The 25,637-nt window shown below is 43.5% G+C and overlaps 1 protein-coding gene across 6 annotated transcripts in view; it reads left to right on the top strand.

The window, feature by feature from the left end:
• RET (ret proto-oncogene) overlaps positions 1 to 15,816 on the top strand; it is a 52,348-nt gene extending 36,532 nt beyond the window's left edge. For all 6 annotated transcript variants that reach the window (XM_011385321.2, XM_023526048.1, XM_023526050.1 and 3 more), the window contains 8 exons: positions 1,607 to 1,714; positions 2,791 to 3,005; positions 3,088 to 3,210; positions 7,905 to 7,975; positions 9,229 to 9,366; positions 10,474 to 10,573; positions 12,310 to 12,457; positions 13,775 to 15,816. In XM_011385321.2, coding sequence (XP_011383623.1) covers positions 1,607 to 1,714; positions 2,791 to 3,005; positions 3,088 to 3,210; positions 7,905 to 7,975; positions 9,229 to 9,366; positions 10,474 to 10,573; positions 12,310 to 12,457; positions 13,775 to 13,932 — 1,061 coding nt within the window. In that variant the 3' untranslated portion in view covers positions 13,933 to 15,816. The remainder of the gene's footprint in view (positions 1 to 1,606; positions 1,715 to 2,790; positions 3,006 to 3,087; positions 3,211 to 7,904; positions 7,976 to 9,228; positions 9,367 to 10,473; positions 10,574 to 12,309; positions 12,458 to 13,774) is intronic.
• The last annotated feature ends 9,821 nt before the right edge of the window (positions 15,817 to 25,637 follow it).

Genomic DNA, 25,637 nt, shown 5'->3' with positions numbered 1-25,637 from the left:
CGAACTGATAGCTCTTCCCACCCCAGTTTTCCTCATTCATTCCTCTCAGACAACTGTCCATTGGGGACCTGGTGAAGAAACCACTTAAGAGGACTGGCCCTGTCCCCAGATCCCCCAAGGGACTGCCCCATCCCAGTCTTGCCACAAGGGATGAGTCTTGCCGCAAGCTTGGCTCTGAGTGGGCACACACACACACACTCATATTTCTCAGCAGAGGGCATATGGCCAAGTTCTGGCCCAAGTGGGCTGACTGAGGTCCCATCGGTAGTGCAGTGGGCACAAGCTGGCAAGTGCACGCACAAGTTCTAATGTAGCAGTTGGGAGACCACACAGCGCAGTGCTTCTGGATGCTTCCCCAGGCCCTCAAACTGGGGTTGCCCGTTGCCCAAGAGACCCCATGTCCTAAGGGGTTACAGTAAGGCTGTCCTGGGCTCCCCACCCATGGTACAGGAGGTTCCCATGCCCCATCTCTTGTGGAAGCTGTCTTCTCGCTTCTAGACAAGTCTGCAGCTAGAGGCAGTGAGCCATGGGGCACTGGCCCCGGAGGACTGTTTAACCACAGCTTCTGACTCACAATGATGCTAGAGAACTCAATGGGGCAGGAGTGAATAGGGGGACCCTGATCCTGAGCTCTGGTGACCAGGTTCTTGTCCTATGTCATGAAAAAGAATTCAAGGACATGACAAAGAGTAAACAGAAAAGCACAAAATTATTAAAGCAAAAGTACACACTTAAAAGTGCTGGCAAACTCTAAGAGAGAGAGTCGTCCTGAGCTGTCTGGATTATGGGTTTTTGTTTTCTTGGTGTTGGGGGTGGTGCCTGGAGACATGGTACTTGCAATACAGGTGATATAATAATACTACAATTAGCTAAAGCTGAACAAAGGACAAGGGAAAGGCTATGGAACCTTGTCCTGGAGGGGAGAGGATATCCCAAGGCTATCCATCCTGTCTCCCCATCTTAGCCTGTTCCTCATAAAGTCTAAACAGAAAGAGGCCTGAGTGAGGGACTAAGGAAAAATTCCAGAGCCACATCCTGGAAGGGAGGAGGAATATTCCTAGGCTAACTATCCTTCCTCAAAAATACCTCCACACCAGGCTCCTGTTGGGAGCCCGAACTCAGCTCCACCCACTCTCGGGATGCACATCCTCCATGTGGCATAAAATCTTGTGGTCTACCTCCCTCCAGGGCCTGGCTCGTTGAGTGCTTTGTCATAGAGTATTTGGGGATGCCAAGGAATCCCTTTATGTTTCCAAAAGAATTAATGAGGGATGGTCCTTGTTCACTGCTGTCTTTGAAAGATGGCTTGCAGGGAAATATTGCCACTTACGCACAGTACAGCCCTGGGAGGGGCTGTCCATGGAGAGATCCTGCTTATGTAGATGTTGGCTCCTGGGGATTCTTATTCCCCAGAGGCAGAGGAGGCTGCTGTTGACCATCCCACAGGCTGAGAGTAATCATGAGCTCTGGATCTTTGGGTAGAGTGTCTGAGAAAGAGATAATTGGATCTGTGCAGACCCCTAGTGTACGTCATGTGACCTGCATTCACAGAAGAGGCTTCCAGAAGGGATGGATTTGCAACCTGTTCTGTTTATGTGCATTTCAGAGAACGCCTCCCCAAATGAGCTGCGGGACCTACTGTCAGAATTCAACCTCCTGAAGCAGGTCAACCACCCCAATGTCATCAAGCTGTATGGGGCCTGCAGCCAGGATGGTGAGGCCAGCCACAGAATGGCAGCTGCTGGGCATAGACCAGGGGGTCTGGCCTGCTCCATTCTTCCTCCTCCCTCTTCCCTGTCCTCTCCTTCTCCGGTCCCTATTCTCTGTCCATACATGGTCTCTGTCTCCGGCCACTGCCTGGAGCCTCCTGTGTCAGTGAGAGGGCTGGGAGAAGCTGCTGCAGGATGCTTGCATGAGGCTGTTCCTCAAGGAGCCCTAGGCCTACCAGGGTTGCCCAGAGGTCTCTGGTGATATTTCACTTGTCAGCACCTTGCTCCAGGGCAGGGAACTCCAGAAATAAATGATGCCTCCTAGGCACCTACTGGAGAGTAGGCATGCTGTGATCTCCAGGTAACCCCAACCCCAGCCCTGCATGACAAAGGCATTGCCGCTGTTTCTCACGTAAGGACACAGGAGACCAGTCTGATCTGTTGGTTTTCCAAACCCACTGTGCTACCAGGGGCCTCTGTGTGCATGTGCATGTATACGTGTTTGCATGTGTATAATGGGAGTATGAGAAGACAGGGAGCCAACATGAAGAGGGCAGTAGGCATGCCAGTCAGCACCAGTAGGACTCAGGGCTGGGCCTAGAGCAAGACTGCAGCCCAAGAGCTGCTGAGAGAAGCCAGGAGCAGAGAGCAGGTGGCTATGTGCAATCCAGGTCCTCTGCCTCCATCAGCCATCCCCAGGCCATGCTGCAGCAGGATTGGGCTGCAGACAGGCTTGTCATCCTAGCAACGGGTATGCATCCCCAGGCAGCACTGAGCATAGTGGTCATCTGCCTCAGGCACCCTGGGAGGAAGTCATGCTCAACCTCCCAGGCAGCAGCTTTAGCACAGGCCTCGAGAGGTGGAGAGCAAATGATAATAATGACCTGGGACATAAACAAGTCCTGGAGCTGCCTGGAACTCAAGCACTTGACATCTTAAGTGTGGTTGTGTCCATCTGCCTACTTACTGGTAGTGTACAGAGCTGCGCAGAGGTGCGTACCTCTCCCACTTTCTGTGCTCTGTGAGATGCCTTGACTTCTGCCTGCTGAGCAGCCAACCCACAGCCTCCATTTGTCCCCAGGGCCACTCCTCCTCATTGTGGAGTATGCTAAGTACGGCTCCTTGCGCGGCTTCTTGCGAGAAAGTCGCAAGGCAGGACCCGGCTATGTGGGCAGCAGAGGCAGCCGCAACTCCAGCTACCTTGACAACCCGGATGAGCGGGCCCTGACCATGGGCGACCTCATCTCCTTTGCCTGGCAGATTTCACGTGGGATGCGGTACCTGGCCGAGATGAAGGTATGTGCTGCCCCAGCCCGGTGCCCCTGCTCTCTGCGATGGGCCTGGATTTTAGGTGTCCCTGCTATTGTCTTTCTTGCAGCTTGTCCATCGGGACTTAGCAGCCAGAAATGTCCTGGTAGCTGAGGGGCGGAAGATGAAGATTTCAGACTTTGGCCTGTCCCGAGATGTGTATGAAGAGGATTCCTACGTGAAAAGGAGCAAGGTACCAGGTCCTGGGGGTGTGCTGGCCTGATGTCCCAGGCTGGGTGGAAGCAACAGTCAGGGTGCACACAGTGGGAGGGGGTGGGGGGCAAGATCCTTTAGCGCACCTGGAGAGGATAAAGTAGATTTTTAGAGTATAAACTTCTAGACCTCATCCCCAAATCCTTCCCTAATTCTGGGTCTCCAGAGACTGTTCAGGACTCATCCTTGAGTCTGTTCTTTCTCTTCCTGAGGACCATACTCGCCCTTTCAGATCTGGCAGCTTCTCTTGCTTTTAATCACTATCACTTTTGAAAGTCACTTAATGCTGAGGAAGTAACCATCCTCTTCTCCACAGTGTTCTTCTTTCTTCTACAGAATAAAGGTCACTGTTTCTGTGTTATTTAGCTCTTTGCCCAGAGGAGAGTTAAGTGAAATAAACCCAAGCATAGTAGTCATTCTTTGCAGGAAGGAATGAACTACTTTACAGGGTGGAAGTTCTCTTGGGACAAGGGCCTGGGAACCCCTGGCTGGGTGAGTTTAGAAGGCGCAAGGAGCGGGGCCCTAGAGACTGGGTCCAGAGACTCAGCATAAGGTTCTCAGAAGCTTTCTCTGGATCTCTGAAGTAGGTGTGTGGGGGCCCCTCTGGGGAAATCTGATTCCCTGGCATTGTCCAGTTTCCTGTGGCATTTGTCTTGACCCTGGTCTGTTGCCCTCTCAGCCCCTCTCCTGCAGCCTCCCCCTGAAATAGCAGACTGGGTCAGCTCACAGGCCATTCAAGAGTCAGTATTCAGAACAGACAAAAAAAGAAGCACAAAAAAGTAACACAAAAAGCAACTGCATACACTTCAGCTTTGCTCAGAGGGTGGGGAGAAGCCCTAAAAGTGCCACAGGCTGTGAGGACAGCATTTCATTTCTTCTGAGGTTTCTGTTGTGACAGCCTATCTCATACTGCCAAAGAGGAAGTAGAGAGGAGCTGCCCTCCACCTCATGAAGGGGTGTGGACAAAGACTTCCTGTTGCTGCACCAGTCGTCCAAAAGGACGCTGTGTCATAGAGTGGAGAAGCACAAGGTGTCCAAACACAGGGCCCCAGAAAACACAAGCTGCAGGCAGTGTTGTTACAAACACTTGCCCCAGAAACAATTACACTTCATTAAGGACGTGAACCCTAAAGAAAGCTTTTAAAAAAAGGAATTATAGTAAATGCTGCATTAAAATATAGTGCATGCATTTTTTAATTGATTTGTGCCTTAGGACTTATCTACTGAAAAGCTATTTATCAATTTGCATTGGGAACACTTGTGGTCAAAATGGCAGAATAGATAAACGCTGCTTGCCTCCTCCCATGACCGCATCAAAATTACATCTAAATTACAGAACAACCATCCTTGAGAACCACCTGAAGACTAGTTGAACAGAATTCCTATAACTAAAGATATAAAGAAGCTACAGTCGAGACTGGCAGGAGCGGGTGAAGACTCAAAACATGCTGGTCACACACCTGCATTTGGCAGTTAAATACCAGAGGGATATCTCGGATGCAGAGGTTTCCCCTGAGGAGCGAGGGGTCCAAGCCCCACACCAGACTCCCCAGCTTGGAGCACCAGTGCTGGAAAGAGGAGTCCCCACAATACCTGGCTATGAAAATCATTAGGGATTCCATCCAGGTGAGACAAGAGGGCTGCTGGAGTTTCAGGCATTCTCTTAAAGGGCCTAAATACAGACTCACTTGTTCACAAACACTCACCCTAAGCTCCAGTGGAGGAACAGCATCTTGAAAAGCACCAGGGGCATGTAGGGACAAACTGAATTCTGACTGGCTTCAGACCACAACAGAGCAGTACCCAATTAGCACCACAGACGACAAACCCAAATGTCCCACTGGTGCGAATTCCACTCTGTGGGGTCAGCCCCCACACAACAGTTTGTCCACTGTAGTCACAGCCAGTCCTCACAGCCAGTCAGCCTGAGGATCAGCCCCACCCACTGACAAGCCAACAGCAATCAAGACTTAACTACAACAGGAGGGCACACAGTCCACACAAAGGACATACCTGGAGCATCTGGCTCAGGTGACCAGGCGGACTGGGCCCTGGGCCCCACAGGATACCTACTACATAAAGCTGCCCCGCCAAGACTGGGAAACATAGTAACTCTACCTAATACATAGAAACAAATACAGTGTGGCAGCCAAAATGATTTAAAACAAACATGTTTTAAATGAAAGAACAGGACTAAACCTCAGAAAAAAGAACTAAATGGAAGCAGGCAAGCTACCAGATGCGGCTCAGTGAATGAAGGGGAAGAATAGATGATCTCAGTCAGAACTTCAACAAAGAGGTAGAAAACAAAGTATAGGAACCATAAAAAACCAGTTATAAATGAAGAATATTAATAACTGAAATGAAAAATACATTAGATGGAATCAACAGCAGATTAAATGAAGCAGAGGATCAAATCAGCAATTTGGAGGACAAAGTCGTGTAAAACACCCAGTTGGAACACCAAAAGAAATAATAAATGAAAATAGTTTAAGGGACCTCCGAGACAACATCAAGTATAACAACATTCACATCATAGGGGTACCAGAAGGAGAAGAGAGAGAACAATAAATTGAGAACGTATTTAAAGAAATAATGACTGGAAACTTTCCTAACCTGGCAAAGGAAGTAGACACACAAGTCTAAGAAGTGCAGAGTCCCAAACAACATGAATCCAAAGAGGCCCACACCAAGACACGTCATAATTAAAATGCCAATGGTTAAAAACAAAGAATCTTCAAAGCAGCAAGAGAAAAGCAGTTAGCTATTTACAAGGGAGCTTCCATAAGACTGTCAGCTGATTTATCAACAGAAATTGTGCAGGCCAGAAGGGGTTGGCATCAAAAAGTCAAAGTGATGAAAAGCAAGGACCTACAACTAAGATTACCCAGGAAGGTTATCATTTAGAATCGAAGGAGATATAAAGAGCTTCCCAGACAAGAAAACCTGAAGGAGTTTATCACCTTCAAATCAGTATTATAAGGAATGTTAAAGGGACTTCTTTAAGAGGAAAAAAAAATATCAACAGTATGAATAAGATAATATTGCAAAGAAAAAAATTCTCACTGACAAAGGTAAACCCAAATAAAAGCAGTGAATCAACACTAAAGCAAGTACAAAGGTTAAAAGGCAAAAGTAGGAATATCGTGTAATTATGAAAATAAAGGGATACACATACAAAAGAATGTGTAATAACGAATACAAAATGTGGAGGAGATGAGTAAAAATGGTAGTAATTATAGAATGTGTTTGAACTTAAGCGACCATCAACTTACAATAGATGGCTATCAACATAGTTTTGAATATATGAAGGACATAGTAACTACAAACCAAAATCTAGAAATAATACACAAAAAGTAAAGAGAAAGGACTCCAAATACAACACTATAGAAAGTCATCATACAAGAGAAGAGAGCAAGAGAATAAGAAAGGGGCAGAGAACTACAAAAACAATCGTAAATTGGCAATAAAATGGCAATAACTACATACCTGTCAATAATTAAATGTAAATGGGTTAAACCTCTAATCAAAAGATGAATGGTTAAAGAAGATGTGGTACATATATACAATGGAATATTACTCAGCCATAAAAAGAATGAAGTCTTACCACTTACATAACATGTTTAGACCTGGAGAGTATTGAGGTTAGTGAAATAGGTTGGACAGAGCAAGACAAATACAATTTTATTTATACGTGGAATCTACAAAGCAAAATAACAGAAACAAACTCACAGATAAGGAACAAACTTATAGTTGCCAATTTGTGAGAGAAGGGGGCCTGGGAGTAGAGTGAAAAAGGGGAAGGGATTAGGAAGTACAAACCGGCAGTTACAAAATAGTTTGGGGGATGTAAAAGTACAACTTAGTGAATGCAGTCAGTAATATTGGAATAACTATACATGGTGTCACATGGGTGCAAGGCTTATTGGGGGAGAGCACTTCATAAGTTATGTAAATATCTAACCACTGTTACACCTGTAACTAATATAATATTGAATGTCAACTGTAATTGAAAAATAACAGTAAAAAAAAAAGTGGCTTTGGAAAGGATTTGTTAGGTCTTACCCCAGCGCCTCTGTGGTGGGGGACACTCTTTCAGAGGATACTAAAAGAGCCCTGGCATAAAATAAGAGGGAAAAACCAGTCTCAAGGCACATAAATAGATTTCTTCCCTCAGAGCTTCTCAGAAGATCCTTTAGTATGTTAATTTGTATCAGAAGTCCCCAAGATAGAAACACTGGATGTTGGTTTCCCAAACTTGTTTACTCTCAAAATTCAGGGCAGATCTTGCTCGATGGTGTTCTTGGCCTACCAATTGGGCAGCACCACCCAGGGCACCACAGAGCTACCTAGATGTGACCATGGGGGACCTGGCTTGGGCTTGGTATCAATTACTTGGGTTTCTTCTCAGCAGGGATGTGGCTCATGATAAACACACCCTATATAGCTGTGAGCAGGCCAGTTGACTCCCTTCAGCATCTCAGACATGCCTAGGAGGGCCAGAATGGAGCTCCGACTCCTCTAAGGCTGTGCTGCCAATTCTGTACCCAGGAACATTCTGGGTATCATTACTTGCCCCCAGAGCTGGAAGTGACTAGAACAGGGCCCCACCCTCCTCCAGTTTCTAGGGTGTCAGAGCAACATTAATGCCCTTTTTTTTTACTACTTTTTAAGGGTCGGATTCCAGTCAAATGGATGGCAATTGAGTCCCTTTTCGATCATATCTACACCACCCAAAGTGATGTGTAAGTGTGGATATTGCCTTCTCGGGATGGAGGGTACACGTGAAGGGGGCCATGACACCTGTCTGGGCAGCTCAGCTGGGAACAGTGCTGGCCCAGAGTGCCTGTCAGCTCATGCCAACCATCCAAAGTGACCCCCCCAGCTGAAGTGTGTTTATTTAGCAAATGACCAGGGCCCAGGCAGTAGTCGAAGTGGCATTTATGAGAACAGTGAGCAGTGGCTGCAAATCCCCCTCCACTCCCCTCTCTTTCCTCCCCACCCTCCTCTCCCCTCCCTTCTCTGGGAGTCTTAGTGACACATAGTTCCAGCCAAGCAGTTCCCCTCCTGTGGGCCAGAGCAAGACTGGGCTCAGACAGGGGCCCTGGAACTAGTCCCCACCCACAGACATGAGTGGCCTTGAGTGAGTTCTAGGCTGGTGTGCCCCAAACTGCTCAAAAACAGGAACCGAAACTCAATCTTTTAGGTCAACTTATAGACTTGATAGTTTTCAAAAACACAACAGACTTGTTTCTATGTTCTGCCATCAACAGACATGAATATCTGGAATAATGTGGGCTGTGAAAGGGAGTTTTACAGTTTTAAACAACTTTTCTGAATATGGAATCTGACTGTAAGACAATTGGAAAATGCAGAAAAAAGCATAATAAAGAGACTAAAAGTCACTTGAATCCCACCACCCCTAAGTAACTACTACTGGCCTTCACAGGCATGGCCTTCTAGTGTTTTCTGTGGTGTACAGATAAATGCTTTTTATCACTGTGCGTGGGCTCATGTAATAGTCCTGCTCTGTAATATAATGTTTCCACTTCGCAGTAAATTTTTTCTCACAGTTAAGTCATTTCCAATAGCAGTGCTTTTTTTCTTCTAAGACTTTAAGAAAATGTTTAAGCACATAGAAAAGGTGAAGGAAGTGTTTTGAGAGTTTGGGTCCCACCTGCATTTTACCTCATTTGCTGGACTGCTCTGGGCCATTGCTGCTAGGCCTGCCTGGTGCCCCTTGTGGGTGTTGGAGTTGAGCATCACAGTGAGGAAGAGGGGTGCTAGATGGGGCCAGCAAGACAGCTATCCCCACCTCCATCCCACATCTGTCTGTGCAGTGGGACCCAGGCTGAGACTTGTTCTCTGCACAGGGATGGGGCGAGGGTGGTGGTGCTAGCCTTGATAGGTCAGCAGCTATTGGAGTGATGGATGTCTGGGCTGCCCAGTGAGCACTGTAGGTTGAGTGGGACCACTCTGGTTGTCTTGCTCCCTGTAGGTGGTCCTTTGGTGTCCTCCTGTGGGAGATTGTGACCTTGGGGGGCAACCCCTACCCAGGGATTCCTCCCGAGCGGCTCTTCAACCTTCTGAAGACAGGCTATCGGATGGAGAAGCCTGACAACTGCAGTGAGGAGATGTGAGTAGGCTTTGCTTTGGCCCAGCCTCTCCTCAATACAGACACCCTTGGTTAGGGAGGAGAGAGCACATACACTTAATCTCTCCCCGCTCCTGAGCAGTTCTGGGTGCCAGCCTTGGGTGAGCTGGATGGTGCATAGTAACAGGGCAGAACATGACAGAGCAGAAGTTGCAGAATCACCTTTTGGGCATGATGACATGGGGCCCCTGACACCACTGAGGGCTAGATGGGCTTCCTGGTGGGGCCTTCAGGGATGAAGGGGAGCAGGGCCCAAAGAGAAGTGGTGAGAAAGGCGAGATGGCACTTTATGCAGCCAGAACCGAAGTCACTTGGATAGGGGCAGGTAATTCGGCATGGCTCAACGGGCACATATTGGAGTGTGTCCAAGTAGAGGCACAAAGGCAGCCAAGAGGTAGGCAGGGGGGGCCTAGACTTCAACCCAAGGGTACCAGTCTTCACATATAGAAGTTCTGTCAGATGATTCTCAGAGAACAAGTCGAGAACCCATGAGAAAGGGATATCTGCGTGCAGAGACATAGTGGTCTATTCATTCCACAGAGTTGGTGTGTGCCTGCCATGTGCCTTGTTTGGGCTAAAAGAGAGTGGCACCACCTCCCTGGCAGCCTGGGCAGCGATCCAGCTGGCCCAGAGTACTGTACACGGCAGCCCTGGAGGCCCTGCAGCCATGCCAGGGCCCCACAGAAGAGAGGAGTTGATAAAAATACAAGACAGAAGTGTGATTGGCAGAAGTTTTTATTTGTTTCCACACCCAGTTCATCTTTCATAAGAGTTTTAAGGACTAAAATTTCCCCCTCAGCCACCATAGTGGGCACAGCATCATGTTAGTTATTTACCATGTCCCTAAAAAGGATGTGAAAACAAATCTCTCTCAAGGGAAGGGAAACTTACAAGATGCTAGACCACAATGCCATGCACTCTGAGCCCCCAGTGGCCCTTCAGACCCTGGCCCAGCTCATAGAAGGTTGTCAGTTAAACAGAAACATCTTTGGGGTTTGGCAACATAGCCCACCAGGCCCTGGGCACTGTTGTGGCCATGACAGGGTAGTTCTTGCTGGGTTGTAACTGCCTGTCTGCACTTCCCACCAGGTACAGTCTGATGCTGCAGTGCTGGAAGGAGGAGCCAGACAAGAGGCCAGTGTTTGCTGACATCAGCAAAGACCTGGAGAAGATGATGGTTAAGAGAAGAGTAAGTACTTGGAGCAGATTCCTGGTACAGGCTGAACCTGATGGGGGGATGGGGGCAAGTGCTGTTCCAGCCCAGCAGGTCCATGGAGGTCCTTGTGCAGTGGAGAGATGGTCATGCTGATCCCTGAGGGCACAGCACTCTTGGGCTTCTTTTTGAATTATGAAGAAACCAAGATTCTTAGCTTGACACTTGGGAAGATCTGCCAACCAGAGAGGTGCGTGAGGGAAGTATTCTGAAGCCAAACAAAAACAATTCCGATAACAGAACAGGAAAAAATAGAGTTGACACGAGTGTCCTAAATTCAGATGCTATGAGGGACCCAGCTGGGGTGGGAAGTGACTAGGAAGTGGCACACCAGTCCTCTCTAAAAGATCCCTCGTTGTAGCCACATGTGACCTACAGGAATATGAATGCCAGCATGCCAGCTCTTTTAGTAGTAAGGCGTATCTATGTTAAGTTTCCCAATTTTTAATGTTAGCAACTCATTTAAATTTCTAAAAGTGCATTCTAGGCCAAACAAAACATACCTGGGAGGCTAGATTCAGCCTGTGTGCCTCCAGTTTACCACTGTAAGAAAATGAGAATGTCAACAAAATTTTAACTAATATTTAGTGAACAATTGTTACATATCATATTCTGTCTTAGATCCTGAGGATGCAAGTGAACAAGCAGGCACAGACCCACCCCTGCTGGTGTTTACATAGATATTTCATCCTCACATTGACATATTTACCAAAAGTTGTAATTTTCTTAAACAAGAAAAGCAAGAGGCATAGTCTAGGCCATTTGTAATAAAATGCCAGTGTATCATTTGGGCAAAGCCTCCAAATTCTGTGAATGTAGGGTCATCCTAAACCAGGGTCCCCAATCCCTGGGCTGCCAACCGGTACCAGTTCGTGGCCTGTTAGGAACTGGGCTACACTACAAGGGTTGAGTGTCAAGCAAGTGAAGCTTCATCTATATTTGCAGCTGCTCCCCAGCACCGCCTCAGCTCCACCTCATATCATCAGGCATTAGATTCTCATAGGAATACTGGTCCCTGGTGCCAAAAAGGTTAGGGACTGCTGCCCTAAACAAATGATAGCTACTGCCAAGAGATGACCTTCCTAGAATAGGGCTGAGAAGCAGCCAGGAAAATGCTAGGACTCTTCTTTACACATTTAAACAGGGCAGTGGAAATAGCAGGAACTGCAGAATCATCATTCTGCAGTTGAGAGCTGAAGCCTATGCAGCATCCTATGCAAAACTCATATCAATGACTCCAGATTTTGGAGTCCTGATGTGATGTTCTAGATGGCAGAAGTCCTTGGAGGGAAGCTGGAAATATCCCGCAGGTGGGAGATACATCTTGGCACTCCTGTATGAGTAATGGGGCTGCAGCAAGCTCTCCCAGAGCCTCAAAGTTTACAAACAAGCCAGTCCCCCAGTGCTGGGCATGGTGCCCAATGCTGCAGAGATAGGAGCAGGACAGTGAAAGAGCACATTTCTGCCACCAAGGAGGTGACTTTCTAGGGGGGAGTGATGAGGGCCGTGGAACAGGGCCAGACAAGGCAGGTGCTGGGGGTGCTCAGTATTGGCAATCTGGTAAGGGGCTCAGGTATCTCAGAGAAGCCAGTAGGCTGGTGGGTGGAACATGGCCAGGGCTTCTGCCCTCAGGTGGGGAGGGTCCAGGGGCATGTCCAGTAGTGAGACACAGAGGGGGTGGGGGGTGTTGACCAGCCATCTCTCTCCTCCAGGACTACTTGGACCTGGCCGCATCCACCCCATCTGACTCCCTGCTTTATGATGATGGCCTCTCAGAGGAGGAGACGCCCCTGGTGGACTGTAATAATGCTCCCCTCCCTCGAGCCCTCCCCTCCACGTGGATTGAAAACAAACTCTATGGTAGAATTTCACATGCATTTACTAGATTCTAGCAACATTGTTCCTCTCTGAACTATCCTTACTCTCTGTAATGCTTTTTAAGAGTCTTTCTGGTCTGAATGAGACCAAAATCTGCTCTGAACCTTTTAATTTGTAAATGTCTGACTTTGCATCAGTTTACATTCAGGCATTTTTACAACTATGTTTTTTTTAAAGGATGTGAAAATAAGTTTAATTACCACACTGCCCAGCAAGTTAAGATGATAGAGAAGAAAGAGCAGGGCAGAACTCTCAGGGGATATTGAGAAAATGATGAATAAATCATTTCTGAGATGCGTATCAAGTCGTAGTACTTCTAACTTAACTACTAGCATAAATTTACCCAATCTCAGGGTGGGGCATTTAATTTAGAAAGAAAGAGCCAGCACCACCCTGCCTGCACTGAGAGCACAGCCAGTGGTCCCCTCAGACACCATCTGGGCAGGCAGGCAGCTCTTGGAGGCCACTCGGTACTGGGTGCCCAGCCATGTGTCCGCCCTTGGGGAGGACACACACAGACTGCTGTTTTCACATCCTTTGCATTACACACTGTCATAATGGTTGCCACTTAAGAAGTCAGTGCTAAAAGCTGGAGTAAATGCTTTTTGGAAGTTAGAAGTCTGTGGTGCTGTGGTCTTACAATGGACAGTAAATACGGTTCTTGCCAAAACTCCTTCTTTTGTCTTCAATTAAATACTTGAAATTTTTTTTCTGTTTTCTAACTTCATTATTGATTTTATTTTTAACTTGGAGTTTCAAGCCAAGATTGTTCTTTTTGCATTCCTCCTGAGTCACTTGATTCCTTGCTGGATTTGGGTATAATGCTACATGCCATTTTGTCCTTTCGCCGCCATGGGACTCACCTGCGTGTGCCCTTGATCTGGAAGATCCTCTACTCCAGGGTAGACTTGGGTAGAAGACAGTAGGCTTCTTTATGTTAGAGAACTTTTTATAGAAGTTGCCTGCTGCAGTTAGCCATTTAGTACAGCAATGTGTTGATGGTTTATGCTGCCTTACAAAGAGTTAAACAGATCAACAAATATATATCGGATATGAGAGTTTGAAGCTTATAAAAGTCAAAATTGGTAGGTTCTGTTAAGTTAGAGTAACCAAGAGAGCATGTGATATTTCCCCTTAAATGTGTGTTTTGGAAACCTGGAGCATGAAACCATTCATGTAACTGTCACAGAAACCAGAAGTTTGGTTTGAACCTCAAAGGGAGTTTTGCCAAGGCCTTACTGTCTGCACATGAAGTTTTGATTCTTCAGTGCAGAACAAATTATCTGTTTTCATTTTTAGGCATGTCAGACCCGAACTGGCCTGAAGAGAGTCCTGTACCACTCACGAGAGCCGATGGCACTAACACTGGGTGTCCAAGATATGCAAATGATAGTGTATATGCTAACTGGATGGTTTCACCCTCAGCGGCACAATTAATGGACTCGTTTGATAGTTAACATTTCTTTGTGAAAGGTAACGGACTCACAAGGGGAGAAAACATGCCAAGACCATCCACTGGCCCCTCATTGCACCCTTCCCACTGGCTGGTGATTTTCTCTCCTAGCAGATGTAGCACACTGGATAGGAGTTCTGAGTCCAGTGTTTAGGTCCTTCCTTTCTCTTCAGCCCTCGGCAGCACCAGTGTTGGTCTGTGTTCGCCAGAGACCACTATACTCTGTGCTTACTCATGTGGGTCCTTCACTTACTACCTGAACTATTTGATTTTTCTGATTACCAATCACCAAACAAAGCAACAGGATTTAAACATGAAACACATATATATACACACACACAGGCAGCAGGTGAAAAAACTATCCCAAACCACCTGTGCTTGTTGAGAAAAATGTGAGCCTAGCAAGACCTCATGGTGGTGTCAAAACCCTGTCAGAGCTGGAGTGGATGAGGGGACCGCGGGGACAGGCTCAGTATTCAAGACCCTGAGAATGATTTTTTAAAATTAAAAGAAAATCTTTTTCTTAGGAAGACATTTGATTTGTTATCATGATTAAAATGATTCCTAGATTTAGCACAATGGAGAGATTTGATGCCATATTTGCTGTGTAGACTGGCAATGTGAGGGAACAGGGCTCATAGATACATTTGCCCCATCAGTGAGTGGTCCCTACCCCCTGATAAAACAGTATGAAGAAAGGTGCGTTTAGTGCAGTGACCTGTAATCCAGGGATTGCTGACAGCAGAGACATGGCTGATGAGCACCCACCCCCCAGCCTTCAGTACACTGCATGTCCAGCACCAAAAAGCAGCACCTCATCTAGCACATTAGGAGTGAGTGGAAGGTTCAGCTTGTTATGTTAGCAGTAGCACTGACAATGACCAAGAACCACTACAATTACAATTCTGATATGGAAAAGACAATGTTTTGGCTCTTGTAGAGCTTGTGTGAAAAGGTACATGTATATACTCTTCCTGTGTTTGTCACTTAATGCTGCTATAGCAAAACATTTTTGTTTTTTAGATTCTGACCATGACTCATAAGCTTCTTGTCATTCTTCCCTGGTTCTTTGTGGTCACAGACACTCTGCGCTCCTCCCATCTTGTGGGAGTGGGGTGGCTTTCGGAAAGTCCTGACAGCTCTTCTGTTTGTCTCAGTACTGTAATTTTACAGGAGAGAATTGGTTACCAAAACACTACTTGGTCTTCTGACATAAAGTACTGTGAAAGAACTTACAGTAGTCTCATTATAATACTGTATTTTATAGGCATTTCACAAAAGCAGTAAAATTATGGCTTTTTTGTGGCCAAGAAGGCTTGGCTGAGTATGTGTTGAAGCCTCGTGATGTGTGTATGCATACGTATACACACCCGAAGAGAGAGCTGGGAAAACACTGGAGTTGTAACATGGCTGCAGTTGGGGGCCATTTTTCGGATACATTATGATTCATTCTAGTTGCGGTAAACTTTTGGTGTTCAGATGTGCTTAATGCTAATCTTATTAAATAAAGATAAACTCTCTCAAATTATTAAAAATGCCTACTCAGTAAGTGTGAGTTGCTACAGATTTGTTCTCAGCAGGTGAGAACCCCAAGTCTAAGTGGCTGACCTAGTGATAGGGAATTAACCATTGACTGATAATCAAATTGTCTAGTCCTGAGTAATGAAAATACTCATTCTTACTAGTCCTATCAGACAAAATTTTCATATGCATATATGCATAAGTTACTAAGTATTAAGTATTACTGAGTATTAAGTAGCAATCTGTCATTAAAATTTGTAAAGTCTATGAAAGGTTATTAAACCCATACCATATTAATTTGCTTTTGTAAATCAAGGTGACTAAGAAAATAATTTCAGTTATGTAAATAAAATCATGTATCGTAAAATGTGTAAATTTCTTTTCTCTATTTAACTCTCCAGTTGGAAACATCAGGTTTTTGAAGTTTTAATGCAAGAATTAAAATGTCACAAGGGAATCTATTGGGGTAACCACTGGGGAACTAACAGTGATTAAAAGACTAGGAGATTCTTGGTGGTATTATCAACTTGCCTTGAAGACGACATATGTGAACAGGCATATTTATAGTAATGTTAAAAACTGAGCTAGTTCTGCCATGCTAGGAATTCCTTCCTTCAGATTTTATTCCTGAGAATAGAGCAGCAGCCAATGTCAGGTTCAGGTGTTTGCTTGCTTCTTATTTCTTGAAGCTGGAGTTGGACAGTTGTGGGGAAAAGGCTGTAAAATGCATAGTCATGACTGAAAGTCCATTATAACTTGAAGGAAAAAAATAAGGCCTGAACCATTACGAAGCTTAAAATACTAAATGCTTCTGTTTCTGTCCTCCTGTCGGATTGTATAGGAATTCTGAGTTCTTCCTCAAATGCCTGGCAAGGAGAAGGTGGGTCAGTAGGCAAACATGAGTTTTTACCAACATAAATCTGGTTCATGGTTGCATTGTGCATTGGATGATGAGGGCCTGTGTCATTTTCTGGGTGCATACATACATACGTGCACACAGGCACGCATGTGCCTCACCCAGGGGCTGCCCAGGCCTGAGGTACTTCGGCACTCACATCTGCTCTCAGCTTCCTTTTTCAATCTGGACCACAGGGGCTAGAAATAAACCTAATATCTAGAGTCAGTTGTTTGCTACAGCCTTGACCTCTGAAACAGTCTTGACAGCCTAGTAGAACCTGGTAAAATCTCCTCCCTCTTTAAGGAGCTAGGACTCATGAAGGATTATCTTAGCTGAGATGATAAGAAATCAGAATTTGTAGGTAGAGAAGCTTTCAGTTTGAGGCATCCTGCCACGTCATACAGATGAGGCTGGATGGGTGGCTGTCTAACAACTGGAAGAGTAAGCTTCACTCCTCAAGTTAAAGAGGCACACATGGTGAAAACCTGAAAGAAATCACAGTTAATCCTTGCAACTCAGATTTTGATTACTGTGTCGAGTTACAAGATATTTTTGCAGATGTTTCTGGGATGTGCTAAATCACAAGACTTGGCCAACTGAGATCTCTCAGTGGGGAACCATATCAGGGAGGTCCTCTGTCTGTGGTGACTTCAGGCTGCAGGGCTTCAGCGTCACAGAGAATACACCAGGCAGCCTGAAGACCTGAGACTACCTCAACTACTGTGACTTCAGGAGCTCTGTCTCACACCAGGAAAAGACCATAATCCTGCATCCTTTCAGATGACACTGGGCAATTCAAGTTCAAAATTCAAGTTCAAGTGCACAGGCAACGTAAAGAAAGTGCATTCTAAACCTTAGAAATATATATATTATCTTTTGAGGAGGAAGCCAGTTTAATGTTTTATAGAGCCAATATTTACCATGCAAACTGTTAAGTTCTTCAATAAAAATGAAAAGTCTATTTTAAGTGTCCATGTTTTTATTTATCTTTGTCAATTTTGTAAACAGTACCAGAGTAAACAATATCCTTTTTGGCTGCTCTTGTTTCTCACCTGCACTCCAGTCCTTTTCTGCACTTGTCATTTCCCTCACAGAGGAAAATCATTTCTATGGGAAGGGTCTAGCCCAGGAGAAGAAAGAACATAAGGCTGCTACATGAGGCAAGAGACTTTGTCCAGAGGAATGCAGGGAGAACACGTGGTGCCTGTATCACATCCCCCTCTCCTGGGAGGCTTTTTTCACCGAGGTCATGTGACTTGCTCCATACTTTGTGCCTTCTGGGAGTTTTAAAGAGCTTAAAATAAAATTTTTCTAGAGGCACTGGCAACAGGGCCTGAGAATCTAAGAACATCTCAAGGATTTGGAAGACTTCATGAGTGGGAAACAAAAAGAAAAGTTATAGGAAATGATTTTTAAGAATAGGAATGATACAGAGGAGGAGGATTCTGGTCTCTAAAGACAATCATTGAAAGAAGTAAAAGAAGTGTTGTGGTAGGAAATTCTATCTTTTGAGAGAGATCAAATTATCTGTAATCTAGTTTTGCGGGAATAAAGACCACCCAAATGAGAACAAGCAGAAGCTATTTATTCTAAACTTGCTATAGCAAGAGACTCTGCCACTATCACTTGTTTTTGGCAGAGACTCAAAAGGCTGGCAGAGAAGTGAGAAAGCTTGATGGGGAAAAAAGGTGTGGAGAGGCTCCAGGTGTGCTATGATGAGAGGTTGGAATGGGGTAGCTGGAAGCAGGCTAATTAGAAATGGCATCTCACGTGATTCATTTGGGAAACATATTTGGCTTTCTCAGGCTGGTTCTGACTTGGAGCAAAAAATAGGAAAGCTGACAGTCATCGACCAAGTCTTGACCATTCTGGGTTGATTACTGCAGAGATGGTGGCTCAGAGTTCTTCAGTAATGTGTGGTCGGTCTGCATATTCAATCTCTCAGTCCTCACTCTTAGCCATTTTCTTGCTTGGAGGTTGATACATTCAGGGAAGTAAAAAAAAAAAAAAAATCCAGATCTTCACCACTTAGAGATTGATTTATTCAGTGATCTCCATGGTCAACTGCATCATGAGATCTTCTTGACCTTGCTGTTGAGCATCGTGGTGATCATCTGATAAGAAAATGGCTGTGCAGAAGCATTTCAAACTCTGGATAGAATGCAGTGGACCAGTATTATGACCACTATGACAAAGATAAGAACAATTAATCCCTGTAAGATGCTTTGAACCAAGAACTCTAACCCAGGTCAAGAACAAGCCCTATATAGGCCATGAGGGACCACTTTAGAGAGCCAAATAGCTTTTGCCTTAAGGCATTGTATCACCTGTCCCACCTTCCCCATTTCATTGATCCAAGAACTGCGTTAGGAATGTCACAGACCATGACTAACCAATAAGAAATCCAGAGCAATGTCCATCACTGCTCATGCCAAAGAGCTGAGATTGATCTGCATTTCATCTGGGGAAGAGGTGGTACCACCAATGACTTCTGCCAGAGTTAGTGATAAGTTTATTACAATCCTAGATGTATAATTCTTACCAATGGGAATCTGCTATACAATGAGTCAGTAATTCCCCCAGAAAGAATGCTGAATAATCAAGGGTGGCTTTGTTTTGGAGCTCATGTCTGAATCAGAATTTTCAACCTTGATGATTTATAGAAATAAGGTCAGATTTATTAGTCTGTGTACAGACAAGTCTTAATACTATTTACATGCATGAGATGTTAGTCTGAAGCAAACAGGACCAGGCATCCTAACAAAAGTTATAATATCTGGCAGTGAAACATGGAGAGCTAGGAAAAGGAATCTGTTCATAAAAGGCCAGAACCAAGCTTTCCATGAGCTGATTACATATTTGGACTTCTATTTATCCCTTACAAGCAGCAAGTATTTGGCTCATCACCCTATGATGGTTGTTAAATTCAAATTTAGAATTACTTGGGGTGTGATCGATAGACTAATAACTGGTTCTTTTTCTGGGAGAACAGGATACTAGCAAAGTCACAGGTTAACTTGTTTAAAGTCACTTGTCTATGTTGCTGCAAATGGATCTGCCATCAGCTATAATTCCCTATTGTCTCCTTTGATGAGACTGGAGTTTCCCAGAGGTTTTCATTGTAGGGGTTTGGTGATGGATAGCAAATTCAACAGTTGGTAAGATCTAGGGCAATGCCTACTGATTGGGATAACCTAACAATGGCGTTAGAATTAGTATGTTCTGACCTAACAATTATATAAAGAGGAGAGACAAGAGAGGAAAAGGGCCATTCCTGGTGGATGACAACCAGGGGGTTATGAGAAATAAGAAGAATGATTACATGCAAGCAGATAAAAAATAAAACAGGAATTAGGGGTCTTGGTCCAACATCTTGGGCCTAAGTTGTCTGCTATCCTAGGTCATGTGTTTGTTTTACAGATCTTAAGTCAGCTGCTTTTAGAGTGCCAAAAATCCTCAGTTTGATGCCCTAAAGTTTCATTTGTGTGACATATTCAAATCTAAAACATTCAAATCCCATGAAGAGATAAAATCCTCTGAAGGTGTTCAAAGGGTCCTTGAGGTTTGGTTCCTGGCTATATCCCACCTTTAGTTTTTCCAGGCTTATGTTGTTGACTGGTGACATATGACCCAAAAATAACATCTAGTATCTTTAAAGCTTCTCCGCCAGTGATTTAAGCTGGTAATCGATTTGTACCTTATGAGTGGTTTCACAGAGAAATTTAGATAATATCTATTTGAACTCATCTGGTGCAAGCAACTATCTTGTGGCACCAGAGATTATCTAAATGAAGAGTACAGATTCCTCTCGCTCTTCCTTTTCAGAATCAGGGACTAAATGTTGATATTTTATAATGGGCTCTTTCAGTCCCTACAGAGATTTATACTTTGAGGGTTTAGATAGGATCATAAACTTGGTTAAGGCTACTTGTTTGGCAGGATAATCTGTTAGAAGATTTCCTTTAGCTCAACATTGTCTCTTTTTGCATAGTTCTCAACCTTTATAATAGCCACCTCTTTCTGAAGCAGAGTGCATCTAAAAGTTGCTTAACTTGCTATGCATTTTTGTGGGAGTTCTGGTATCCCAAAGTGATGTTCTACTCCAAAATCATATTTGCTATCTGTATATATGTTTACTGTCTAGTCTTTGGCTAGTTGACAAGCTCTCTTAAAGGCAATAGGTTCTGCCATCTGGGCTGATTTTACCGCAGGTAGAGGACTATATTCTAAAAGAGACTTTAAATTACTGATCGTATATGCTGTTTGATAACTTCCAGCTTTAGTTTTGAGGTGTGATCCATCAACAAATGGTATTAAGTCAGAGTTCTCAATAAGAGACTAAGAAATCTGAGTGAGATACAGAGAGTTCCCTAATTATTTGAGGTAGGATTATCACAAGGCTCCCCCCTTCTTCTGATAGGGGAAGGAGAGTGCAGAATTCAGGGTGTTGCAGCAGTGAAAAGTAATGTGAAAGGAAGAGAGTAATAGAATTTAATAAGAGGTTAAGCATTTAGCTGAAAAGTATTGTGTTCTCAGTCAATAGTAATGTCTGTCCTATAGGAAAAATCATGAGGCCAAGTGAGGAGCCTAGAACTAGCTCATCATTTGCCCTAAAAAAGGAGGAATAAGTCTTTGCTCCAGGTCAAGGGAAGGCTATTGTAAGCAATGGGTTTTTGGATGGTTCCCATGAAACTTCAAAGGTTGGTCCAGATCACTCATACATAAATAGACAAAGGTTTTTATGTTGTTATGGATGTCTAGGGAAGAAGGTCATTGAAGAGCTGCCTTCAGGTTTCAGAAGGTGGGCTTTCACAGGAGAGAACCTCTTTCTGAGAACTTAGTCAATACACAAAATGTCACAATCACAGAAAAATTTGTCTGCAATATATAGTTATACCTCAAATTCCTCTCAAATGTGATTTTGTGAGGGAGTCTAGGATAGATTTTGGTAGTTTTTAGTTTATCAGAAGGGAGTGCTTTTCCCCCTTTAGATGAGCCGTGCCCTAAATAATGGACTATGTTTTGGCAAAACTGTCATTATCTTTTGAAACTTTATGTCCCTTTTCTGCTAAGACAGTATAAGTGGAACCCTTTTTCTCTCAGCAAAGTAGGAGATGATCTACATATTGTGTCAGAACTGAATCACAAGAGAAATTTAGATCATTTAAGTCTTGATTAAATACCTAGAAAAAACAAAGAGCTTCAGTAAACCCCTGGGGCATGACTGTCCAGGAGGATTGTTATCTTTCCCCAATGAAGGTAAAAAGGTATTGACTGTCATTATTCAGCCTTAAAAAGGAATGAAATTCTGACATATACTATAACATGGATGAACCTTGAAAACTTGCTAAGTGAAATAAGCCAGACACACAGACAAATAACGTACACTTTCACTTGCATGAGGTACTTAAGAGTAGTGAATTCACAGAGACAAAAATTGAACAGTGGTTGCCAGGGGCTGGGGGAAGGGAAAGTGGAAAGTTAGTGTTTATTGAGGACAGAGTTTCTGTTTGGGATGATGAAAAAGTTCTGAAGTTGGATAGTGGTGATGGTTCCACAACAATATGAATGTACTTACTGAACTGTACACTTAAAAATGTTTAAAATGATAAGTTTTAGGTTATGTATATTTTACTATACATACACACAAAAAAAATTTCTATAAGCACACTGAAAAAAGTTGAGCAAAAGTTCACTACAGCAAGTGGCTTCAGCAAATGACTTGCAGGATAGTATTAGAGTTAGGAAATGAGGAATAACAATTTGTTTGTGGCCCTGCAGTCTTCAACAAATAGATGTCCCTATCCACTTGGTTTCTTTACTGCCAGGGAGGGTGTATTACAAGGGCTACTGCAGGGCATGAGAAGACCTTTGGATCTGAGGCTTCAACTATGAGTGTGATCCCTTCTTTTACTTTTGGCTTCAACAGATATTGGGGAAGTTTAGATAATGGTTGATAGGCTCTATCTGAATTTTAACAGGTTCTGCTCCAATTATTTTTCTGATATGTGTTGGGCACAGTGTCAAATACTTATCTGGGGTATGTTTCAAATATAATGGGGAAATCAAAGGTACATTCAGAGCATAATGAACTTGCTTATGGATAGAGGAGTCCTCTAGAATCTCACAAATAGTCCCAAATACTCTGGTGTACATTTAAAATTGCAAAGTTAGTCTCTCCATATTAAATTTGAAGGGGGGTATCACGGAGCTGGAAGGAATGTTTTTCAATCAAGGACTCCAGGCTTACAGTTAAAGGTTGGGAAAAACAAAATCTGTGGGTTATTCGAAATGCTTACTACCTGTGTCTGTTCATGTTTACTCCAAGGAAGAGGTTGAGCAAAGGTAGCAGGACTTAATGCAGAAAGACTAGTGCCTGTATGTACCAGAAATTCATGAGGTTACCATATACAGTGGGTAGAACTGTGTCCCTGAAAAGGTATGTTCAAGTCCTTACCCCAGAATCTGTGAATTTGACCTTATTTGAAAATAGGGTCTTCGTACATGCAATCAAGTTAAATGAGATCATACTAGATAAGGGCAGGCCCTAATCCAAAGACAGGTGTTCTCAGAAAAAGAGGGAAATTTGGAAACAGGGAAGACACAGAGGAGAATACCACGTGAAGATGGAGGTAGAGATTGGAGTGATGCATCTATAAGCCAAAGAATACTAAGAATTGTTGGCAACAACGAGATGCTAGAAGAGGCAAGGAAGGATCCTCCCACAGAGCCTTTGGAGGGAGTATTGGCCCTCTTGAATCCTTGATAAATTTCTGTAGTTTTATGCCACCCAGTTTGTGGTAATTTGTTACAGGAGACCTAGGAAACTACCATACCATCTATATTTATAGTTACTTCATCTTTGTATTTAAAGGTGTGGCAGGATATTGGGTGCTTTTTCTTCCTTGGAACATTCTCATTAATCTGAATTGAGGGATTCTTCTTTGTCTCTTAAAATGGGACAAATTTTTCCCCAGTGTATTTTCTGTTTATAATACTTACAAGAGTCCTTGTCAGTAGATGGTTGGTTGTGGAATAAGCCATGTCACTGCTAATCTGCAGGACCACAAGTATTTTTGTTTGCGTTTTTTTTTACTAGTTTTTTTTTTTTTTCAATTACAGTTTGCATTCAATATTATATTAGTTTCAGGTACATACCATAGTGGTTAGACATTTCTATAACTTATGAATTGATCACCCCAATAAGTCTAGTACACACCTGGCACCATACATACTTATTATAATATTATTGATTATATTCACAATGCTGTACTTCACTATCCTGTGACTATTTTGTAACTGCCAAGTTGTACTTCTTAATTCCTTCACGCTTTTCACCCAGCCTTCAAACCCCCACCCATCTGGCAAAGTCCTCCAGTAGATTATTTGAGCATTAGATCACATAATTCTTTCAGCTGTATTACACAGCAACAGATTTTCTACAAGCCTGGGAAGGTTTAGAGTCAACATAAAAACACAAACATTTTAATGTTTATTTGCAGAGTAAATAATTACAAACCTTTTATAAATTTGCAAACATACATGGTTTCATACCACAGCTAGTTGTGTGAGCTCTTCCCTGTTTCTTTCTGAACTAAGAATTCTCTTTTGTTTTCATTTAAAAATTTTTCAATTACAATTGATGTTCTATATTATTTTATGTTAGTTTCCAGTGTAGAGCAAATGGTTAGACATTTATATAATTTGCAAAGTGATTCCCCTAATTAGTCTACTACCCACCTGGCACTATACATAGTTATTACAATATTATTGACTATAATCCCTACGTTGTACTTTATATCCCCTTGACTATTTTGTAACTACCAATTTGTACTTCTTAGTCCCTTCACCATCCTCCTAATCTCCTTCCCATCCAGCAACCATCAGGTCGTTCTCTATATTTATGAGTCTGTTCCTGTTTTGTTTATTTTGTTCTTTAAATTGCAAATATGTGCAATATCATATGAAATTTGTTTTTCTCTGTCTCACTTATTTCACTCAATGAAATACCCTACAGGCCCATCCACGTTGTTGCACATGGTTAAGATTTCATTCTTTTTTATGGCTCAGTGATATTCCATTGTATACATGTACCACATCTTCTTTATCCAACTGTCAACTGACAGGCACTTAGGCTGCTTCCATATCTTGGCTATTGTAAATAGTGTTGCAATAAACGTAGGGGTGCATACATCTTTTTAAATCAGTGTTAATAAATTTCTTCAGATAAATATCCAGAAGTGGAATTGCTGGGACATATGGTAGTTCTATTTTTAATCTTTTGAGGAACCTCCATACTGTTTTCCATAGTGGCTGCACCAATTTGAAATCCCACCAACAGCACACAAGGGTTCCTTTTTCTCCACATCCTTGCTGACCCTTGTTGTTTGTTGACTTACTATGATAGCCATTTTGACAGACAGGTGTGAATATATCTATCTCACTGTGGTTTTAATTTGCATTTATCTGATGATTAGTGACATTGAACATTTCTTCGTATGTCTATTGGCCATCTGTATGTCCCTTTGAAGAAATGTCTATTTAGGTCCTCTGCCCACTTTTTAATTGGATTGTTAGGTTTTATTTTTGGTGTGAAGTTGCATGAGTCCTATATAAATTTTGGATATTAAGTCCCTATCAGATGTATCATTGGTGAATATCTTCTCCTATTCACTAGGTTGTCTTTTCATTTTGTTGATGGTTTCCTTTGCTGTGAAAACTTTTTAGTTGGATGTAGTCCCATTTGTTTATCTCTTTTGTTTTCCTTGCCCAAGGCAACATATCAGAAAAAATATTAAGAGCAATGTCAGACAGTTTACTGCCTATGTTTTCTTCTAGGAGTTTTATGGTTTCTGGTCTTACATTATAGTCTTTAATGCAATTTTCAGTTTATTCTAGTATATGGTGTAAGAAGATGCTCAGGGCGGGACAAAGTGCCATGAGAAGTCTCTGGAATAAGCAGCTGAATGGAGGAGATGTCAGGGAGGTGCTTTCTTTTTCCTTTATGGAACTCATACAATGTGAGACCAAGGAGTCATTTCCCAGAATGTCTACCTCGACTCCCTCATTTCACGTGTAAGGAGACTCAGGTGCAAAGGAGAGGGATAACTAGACTAAAGATCACTGGCAGCCCAGGGCTCCCTTACTGGGGTCTCACAAGCAGCTGCAGCTCACGGAGGATGCTGAGATACCTCTGGCGATTAGCCAGCCAGTCCTTAGCTCAGTGCCCACGCAGGCACTCATCTCTCTTTCAGGTTCCCAGAACAGGGCTCTGGGGCAGGACAGTGACA

This window comes from Pteropus vampyrus, unplaced genomic scaffold, assembly GCF_000151845.1.
Source record: "Pteropus vampyrus isolate Shadow unplaced genomic scaffold, Pvam_2.0 Scaffold681, whole genome shotgun sequence".
NCBI classification, from domain to species: Eukaryota; Metazoa; Chordata; class Mammalia; order Chiroptera; family Pteropodidae; genus Pteropus; species Pteropus vampyrus.
Note: the sequence above shows the minus strand (reverse complement) of the source record. Positions and strands in the feature narration are given on the sequence as shown.